Source organism: Acyrthosiphon pisum, chromosome A2 (genome assembly GCF_005508785.2).
Source record: "Acyrthosiphon pisum isolate AL4f chromosome A2, pea_aphid_22Mar2018_4r6ur, whole genome shotgun sequence".
NCBI classification, from domain to species: Eukaryota; Metazoa; Arthropoda; class Insecta; order Hemiptera; family Aphididae; genus Acyrthosiphon; species Acyrthosiphon pisum.
The window spans coordinates 114,400,035-114,409,118 of record NC_042495.1 but is presented as its reverse complement, the minus strand read 5'-3'; the positions used below and the strand labels follow the sequence as shown (position 1 = coordinate 114,409,118).

Here is a 9,084-nt window from a genome sequence, read left to right as displayed (position 1 = left end):
CATACTGATGGCAAGACTTTTTTTGTCCACAAAATGAATGTACTTAATATTACAACTTTAAAAACAAGACTATTTAATTTGGCATAAATTCACTTTGGCTATATATCTTGCATTTTTTTTTTTTTTGAAACCAGTGCGTATTTCATTGACTAATAAGTTAAGAACGTTGGTGCAAAAAAATAGCGAAAATCATTATTTAGGAATTTATATCCTTCCAAAGTTTTCGATTTTACGTTTACATGCATAAACATTGTACTTTACTGGTGCCCAGCACCTATAACGAATTTTGAAAATTTTTTTTATGTATTTTAAAGAATTAAGAATGATCATTGGTTGTATTTTTTCCGGACACACTTTTTTCAATTTTAATGATTTAACGTATGTAGTTAAACATGCTGAAAACGATGGTGAAAGCAGAATTGATCGGTGGGACTTATAGTTCTGAAGTTCTAGACATTTGAAGTCCAAGACCCATCCAATTCGTTATAATATAGGCGCTGCGCGCGGCAATAAAGTAGGAACACTGTTGTGCGTATTCATATAAACGTACAATCGCAAACATAGGAAGGATTCAAGGATATAAAATACTTGCAAAATTATGATTCCCGTAAATTCTTTTTTTCACCATTCATTTCATTCTCCTCGTTAAAATACGTATGCTTAAAAAAAAAAAACGCTTAAGTAAATGTATACCATATTGTATATAGTGTTGTTTTTAAAGTTGAAATATTAAGCATTCATTTTGAAAATAATGTTTGAAAAATGTTGGGTTGCTTAAGTGAATTTGTTCCTCAATATATTGTTTAGGGCAGCCTTTCTATCGTTTCAGAGTTAGGGAAAAATTACTTATCAGTTTTTTTTTAGTACTAATTTTGTTTAGAAATGTCCCCAGCCTACTGAAAATTACATTGTGTAGACTATATTTTGTTTCCCATGAAACAACATGCCAAGGGAGGGGGTATTCCACCCTTTAATAATCTAAGACCGTGATTCTACCCAAGCACCCCCCTCTGAATCAGCGCCTGAGAACATAAAATAGAAAGAATGTTTGAATTTTATTCTTTGACGTTGTTCAAAGTTTAATTAATTTCAGTGTCAGATGCGTATTTTGACGACCGGGATTTTTTTTCCACGATTTACTCAATAACGGTAGGTACACTTGACACAATAGTATATTGTGTGGCAAGGGCGGGAAGTGAGCCATTTCAGTCGCGGGCGTCGTGTGCCGCATTTCGCCCAAGACTGAAATGCGCGAGATTCACATACTATTTTTTGTCACGCCCCTGCGTTCATGGAAAAGGTTATGCAGGGATCTATGCAACAATTATAGACTATTCTACAAAATATGTTTAAAAATGTTAATGCGTCATGCAAGGAGGTTATACTATAAATTTAAGATGTAACCAAAAGTTTATGTATTGGAAGGACCGTGGTAGGTATACATTTTAGTTTCTGGTTGTGCAGGGGATACGCGCCCGGCGGCCGGCACTTTTGGGGATTTCTTCTTTTCCGCCCGGCACTTTCGGGGATTTCCTCTTTTCCGCCCGGCACTTTTGGGGATTTCCTCTTTTCCGCCCATTGGACGGAAAAAGGTTGCTTTCGAACGCTTCAACCGTGGTCGAAAACCAAACTTTCGGTGCAGGCGTGACAAAAACTATATTTTATATCAACCGCAAAATGACTTCCCCTTAGTATTAGCGTGTTCTCGGGCTTCAAATAAAGATATGGTAAGCCGTGAGTATTGAAGACCACTTATGTAAAATGTACGTGCAAGGTGCAAATATAAGTTAAAAATGTTAAAATACATACGTATGCAGTTCCTAAAAAACATCACAAATCACTGAACAATAATATAATCCTCCTAAGAAGATGTCAGCGCACTATTCGTTTTCTCTCTCTGGCTCACGCGCAACATAGATAAAACGCGTTTACGCAAAATAATTTTTTCTATGCGTTTAAATAATCTTAGAGTAAAATCACCTATTACAAAAAAGATAGAGAATAATATTTTTGAGGGAATGACATATCGATTTTATATTTTTTATTATTTGACTTTGTATTCCACTTTCAAAATAAATAAAAAAATGTTGTAAATTTAAATGATGTTTAAATTGATTTGAGACAATATTTAGACAAATCGATATGTCATTCCCTCAAAAGTATTATTCTCTATCTTTTTTTAAATTAAATTTTATAATTCAATATTTAAGCTAATTTTTTTTGGAAACATTTTTCGAAATTTTTAGAAAATAGAGTAGTATATTATTTGACTATTTGATTTATGTGAGTACAGTATATTTATATTTATATTATTATTATATATTAGGTATATTTTTATAATTAAATTATTTGATATTTGAACTAGTTTTATTAGAAAGTAAAGTGTAATGTACTTATTTTTGGAAAAACGGATACATTTGAATAATTTGTCCTATAGATTCATATTATTGGTAGGTTGTTGATTTTAAAATGAAAATTCGATTAAGTTGACATTAGACATAATGAATACGAACCCTTATCAAGGTATATCTAACGCTATTTTTCTTTATCTATTAACATAGCCTCAACAAACGTATTTTATAATATAGGTAGGTGAACATAGTGATAAAACTAGCGATGATCATGTTTTCATTTTGAAAAATGTAGTTTTTGTTTCTACAATATTAATTGATTTTAATTTCATTCATTACTAGATTAGGTTTAAGTAAATATTTGTAACATGAAATATATTGGTTATATTAGATTAATGAGAACCGTACTAACCATTTGAGGTTTGAAATCAGTTATCATTTTATTTGAGTAATTATTACTAATAAGTGAAACCAAATTGGTACTACCAAATATATTAAAATGTCAGAAGAAACACGAATAAAATCTGAAAAAATAATCAGTATGGAACCAAACGCACTGCTTGAAAAATTGAAGCACTTTTTCCATCATCCGACCTTCAAAAGTGATTTACAGAAGAATGCCATTATTGCAATATTAAAGCGTAAGTGTATCATAATTATTATTTTTAGCTATTTGCATTGTTGGGTAAATTAATTTCAAAATGTAATACAATAATATTAGTTATTAGTTATTATATTGTAATAACTAATAACTCAATAATTCAATGAGATTCATTTCATGCTACTTTTACATATCTTATACCCACTAAGTTTGATGTATAGTAGGTACACCTACTACTTTTTTTTTAAATTAAAATTTTCCTTCATTCCACTTTTATAGGTATGACATTATAAATATTTATAACTACTTATTATACCTAAACCCAAATAGCATTTAGATATTAATTTAATTTATAATAAATAGGACCCAGTGGCCTAAAAATCTAGGATTTTTTTATGTTGTGTGCAATGTTGATAATAAAATTCTTTAGGCACTTATCATGAAATTCATGTAAGCTCTCATGTCTACCAGCGTCACCGAGAAAAGTAGATCCCGGCCCATGAAGGCATATCAAAGTACATATTATTAATTTTTAATAAACGATGCTTTGTGGGGGTAAGTCATGAGTAAAAATAGTTTGGTCCTAATGTAGTTTTGCCACAAAGAAAAAAAAGGTACTTATCATGAACAACACAACTTTGGTGTGAAAACAAATTTAACCTATTTTTTGGTAGTAGTCTACAATTAATTTGTTTAGTTCTACATAATACCCGATATCTAAATAATTTATAATAAAAAATAGTTCAATATGTAGAAATGGTAGGTGCTTCAGCTCTTCCCTCCCAATTAAACAGTCATTGATTGTACCCAATTATAAACAAATATCAATAAATAATAATAGAATATTATATCATAGGTACTATACAAATTATTGCACTTTATCTATGTCCCACTCATGTGGGATAACAATTTACCCCAGTCAAACTTAATATGTCCTTAAAATTCTTTTCTGATCTCTACGTGTTCTTATCATATTCGGTATTTCCCATTAATAAAACTGACTTTAATTTTATAAAAAATTTATTTTGACAAGTTTATTATACTGGGCTAAATTTTATAAGTGGTATTGGGAAAATGGAAACCACACGAGGGGTCACGGGTTAAGTAGTAAATTTAATTAGAAATGTATTAGTTTACTTATGGGAAAAATAATTAATCACATGTTATCATCCAACACTAGTTGATTCAAAATTTGACAATATGTTTTTTAAAGGAAAATTTGATGTATTTGTATCAATGCCAACTGGATCTGGAAAGTCATTATGTTATCAACTACCTGCTGTACTCCATTCACCTAAAGTTACAATAGTTTTTTCTCCTCTTATAGCTCTAATGAAGGTACATATTATCTATTTTATTAAATAAGCTTTGAGTGAAATAATAATTTTCTAAATTTTTATAGGACCAAGTTGATCATTTAACACGTTTAAAAATTCGTGCTGAAACTATTAATTCAAAAATGCCTGAATCTGAACGGAAACGTGTTATTAATGATTTATATGCTACACAAGTGTCTACTTCATTACTTTATGTGACCCCGGAGCAAGCGGCTACTGACTTCTTTAAGGTTGGTAAAATAGATTTTGTTACAATTTAGGTACAATAATATTTTATAATAAAACTAAAATTATCTCAATATAATTTAATTTTCAGGGTTTATTATCCTATTTAGTACGAAAAAATAAATTGGCTTATATAGTTGTAGATGAAGCACACTGTGTAAGTCAATGGGGTCATGACTTTAGACCTGACTATTTGAAACTGGGAATGCTAAGAGAACTTTATCTTCATATTCCATGGATTGCACTTACAGCTACAGCTAGTGCAGATGTAGATGATAAAATTAAATATTTAATGAATTATATAAACTATTTGAAGTAACCTAAAATGTGTTTGTTTAGGTTGTTAAAGACATAATGACTGCATTATGCCTTAAAACTCCAGTCTCAAAGTTTACAACACCATGTTTTCGATCAAACTTATTTTATGATGTTATATTTGACGATTCTATTACAAATTCCTATCAGCATTTGAAGGACTTTATTGATCAATGTTTATGTGATGATTTAAATTGTTTGGAGGGTACTCCAAATATAAATCCGGTAAATATTTTTTTAAATGTATAGCAATTAAACTAAAATATTGATAACAACTTAAATATTTTAGTTGACTCAACCGTGTGGTATAATATACTGTAGAACAAGAGAATTAACTGAAGAAATTGCCACAGTTCTTAGCAGAAAGGGTATTTCAATTGCCCCTTATCATGCTGGTAAAAACATATAATATAATTTATATATATATTAAACTGAAATAATCAGTATATTACTGTGATTTAATGTAGGGTTAAAGGATAAAGAACGACTTGCGGTGCAAGAAGCATTTATGAGTGGGCATATTCAAGTTATAACAGCAACTGTAAGCTTTGGAATGGGAATTGATAAAGCAACTGTGAGGTTTGTCATACACTGGGGTATACCATCTAGCATTCCAGCATATTATCAAGAATCCGGTCGAGCTGGAAGAGATGGAAAATTAGCTCGATGTCGAATTTACCATTCAAAACAAGCAAAAAATTCACTAGATTTTATTTTAAAATCTGCTATAACTCAAGCTAAGACTCAAGATAAACAAAAAAAAGCTAAAGGAAGTTATAGTATGTTTCTTAAGATGATACAGTTCTGTGAAAGTGTACAGTATGTTGTAATTTTTTTTAAGCTATTAAAGACTTAATTACATATTTATGCATTTTAATAATTGTTTAAATATTTTTGTTAATTTAGATGTAGACACGAGTTTTTTGCTGATTATTTTGGAGATACAAAACCCCAATGTATTGATAAATGTGATGTATGCTCAAATAAAGAAGCAGTGAAAATAGATTTAGATGTATTTATGTATGGAATAAATAACAGGAATCATACAATTGTATCAAATGAGCAACTAGTATCTAGTGATTTTTATGGAGGCGGACGCAATGCTGTTAAAGAGTAAATTTACATCCTACATCATAGTTTTTAATCACTGTGCTAATCATTTAATTGTATAACTTTGTTTAGGGAAAATGAAGAGTATGCACGTGAGGGTGATAGAGAAGAGCACAAAAAGAATTTAGCATTAGAATTGGAAATAAAACGACAATTTGAAATTAGACGAGCTAATATACAAAATATTATTAAAGAAAATGAAGAATTGGTAAAAAATTCTAAAGTCAGGGCAGCTGCATCTACCATAAAAAAAGTTAATGGTTTGCAGTTATCAGTAAGTATCTTCTATCTTATTTATTATCAAACATTTTTAATTAAAATAATATAATAAATGTTAATTGTGGCCATAATTTAAATTGAATATACAGTTTTATAATAAATCATTTTGATTCTGAATTAATAAGAAAGTTAATCACATTTTAACTATATTTTAAATAACAAATTATCTATGTAAGTTTATTTACCTAAGTGTTTAAAATGTTGATTAAAGTAATGTTCATTGTTACACAATAATATTATTACAAATTAATAAATATAACTAATGTTTGTTATTTTTTTTATGCATTTAAAAATAAAAAGGTGGGTAAGTGGATGTACAGTATTCATATTCTTCTTCTTACATATTCTTGTAACCTACTGTACTCTGCTGTACAGTAGGTTACAAGTGGGTCACTGTATAATGGATGGTATTAAATTTGAATTCAATGATATAATATCATTGTATAAGAAAAACAATTCTGAGCGGAGACGGTATGTCAGTCTAGGTATAAGACATATTATATACTTATCTATGGTATTAAAAAAAAAATTGACCTATAATAGGCACCTATAATAAATTCCAAATTAATCACATCACAATATCTATTAGGTACTTATAACACGTTATACATCAACAACAAACCGTGATACTATCATAGATATATAATAGTATACTTTAGAAGTTTCAAGTACCCACGAATAATTTTATACAATCACAACAAAACAACTAAAATAGTTATTCCAGGTTTTTTAATATGTAATTTTGTCCAAATTTGAGCTTAAAATGACTAAAAATATGAAATGTGATTATGTATTTTTTAGATTTTTTGGTAACAGAATTAACTACTTACGTGGAATCTTGTTTTAAATTTTCAATCCTTAGATATAAAAGTTGAACATTTTATAGATTTTTAACTACAAAATAATTATTCAATTTTAAATTTGATAAATTTTGTCAAAATTCGATCTTTAAATGCTCATAAAAAATAATTGCGCCTATGTATTTTTAATATATTTCAACTGCTATTGTAACAATATATCAGGAGCATTGTATTAAATTTTTACACTTTTTGGCCCAACAGATAAAACTTAATTGATATTTATAGAAGAAAAAACTAAAAAAAATTGAAAACTGACAATGTCTGTAAACAGCTCAAAAAGAGTCAAATTATTTTCAAAATTTTATCGTATATAGAAAATGCTAATATAAACATTCAGTGAAATTTCAAGTATCTACAGTCATTCGTTTTTTAATTACAACAAAATAAGAAAATCGTTACGTGAGAAATCGAGTGAATATCAAATGTTGTAAAAATATGAATTTTATTTGACTTGCATAGACATTTTTTTTTTTTAAATGGTAGACAAACTTATGAGGAATCTTATATTACATTTTCAAATCTTAGATTTTAAAAGAAAAATTTTTACGAATTCTTAACTCAAAATAATTTGCTAATTTTGTGATTTTTACATATTTTATCAATTTTTGAACTTTTAATGCTAATAAAAAAAATTGTGACTATGGATTTTTGAATGTAAAATTAAATTTATGTTATATTTTTTCAATATTTTTTGATTTTTCAAAAGAAGATGTATCTAACAAAACTCATGACCTAACTTTAATTTGAGGCTCGCCAATAAAACTTCGTCATTACTCATTTACCTAATATAGTTTGTAATTTGTATTTACATACAATTTTATATTATTTCTCATACTGCTGATGATAATATAACCAATTCTCTCTGGAGTAGTATAAATGAAAAATTGCTGTTTTGTCACTGTTTCTTATTTGTTGCCAAATTTACATATTGAGTTTATTGCTGTTTTGTCTTATTTTTTTGTGCTGGCTTCGTGTAAACCTAGCATAAAAAATGAATATTTTTTGAAGTGAAATAAGTATTGGTTCACAATGAGTGAAGACTTGAGTCTTTGTTTTTAAACAATCAACTGTTAATTTAAGCATAGAATTAACAACTTAATTATACACCATTTTTATATCACTCATACAAATAAGGATAAATTATTTAGCTTACAATTTAATTATGGCCACAAGCTGTTGATACTAATGTGTAGTATAGTATAATAATTAACATACATATATGAATTTATTTCATTAAGGTAAGAGAAGAATTATTGAGGTTTATTGAAGAATACTTGGAGAAAAATATTGAAGCATGTTCTTTATTTGATTCAATAACAGAAATCACAAAAGATGATCTTCATAATATTGCAGTGGACTTAGAATATGAAGCGTTTACTAGTTCAAAAGTTGTAGCTGTCTACCGAAAAAAAATTGCTAAAACAGTTGAGTTAAACAAATACAGATTTAAATTATTAATCTTTGAGAAATGAGTAATTTTCCCTACATATATCTACAAAAACATTTTCATTGTTCCACTAACCTAACCTGACCTCACCTGCATGACATTGTATAGTATTATTCTATTAAACTATTTACAATAAAATTAATTGACAGGAAATATGAGGCTAAACCCGTATTTTATGATGTACTTCTATCAGTTGTTCTATATAATTTTTTTTTTTGTACGTGGAAAATATTTTCCACTGTAATTTTATTACAACTCTTTATATGCATATTTAACTTTTGATGGTATATTACTAATTACCTATCTTAATTATTGAATAGATCTTTCTAATTTAATTTCACATATTTTGCTAACAATTGGTAAAAAAAAAAAAATAATAAACCACTGTCTAAATGTTAATTACAAAAAATGGTTATTATACAGTGTGTCCCAGAAGTCCCGTATCACCCTTAGTATCTCCGTGGAAAATCATTATATTTAAATGCAATTTTTTTATAGTATTAAATATGGAAATTCTAATTGAATAACATATTATTCAATTTTTTTTTCAAAATTCCAA

At 28.0% G+C, this 9,084-nt stretch overlaps 1 protein-coding gene across 1 annotated transcript in view; it reads left to right on the top strand.

Moving 5' to 3' along the window:
* Positions 1–2,626: 2,626 nt before the first annotated feature.
* LOC100163216 (ATP-dependent DNA helicase Q5) overlaps positions 2,627–9,084 on the top strand; it is a 10,193-nt gene continuing 3,735 nt past the window's right edge. Inside the window, exons 1-10 of the mRNA XM_001944741.5 lie at positions 2,627–2,992; positions 4,166–4,290; positions 4,355–4,519; positions 4,606–4,782; positions 4,854–5,054; positions 5,119–5,224; positions 5,297–5,648; positions 5,736–5,942; positions 6,012–6,213; positions 8,317–8,502. Coding sequence (XP_001944776.2) covers positions 2,851–2,992; positions 4,166–4,290; positions 4,355–4,519; positions 4,606–4,782; positions 4,854–5,054; positions 5,119–5,224; positions 5,297–5,648; positions 5,736–5,942; positions 6,012–6,213; positions 8,317–8,502 — 1,863 coding nt within the window. The 5' untranslated portion in view covers positions 2,627–2,850. The remainder of the gene's footprint in view (positions 2,993–4,165; positions 4,291–4,354; positions 4,520–4,605; positions 4,783–4,853; positions 5,055–5,118; positions 5,225–5,296; positions 5,649–5,735; positions 5,943–6,011; positions 6,214–8,316; positions 8,503–9,084) is intronic.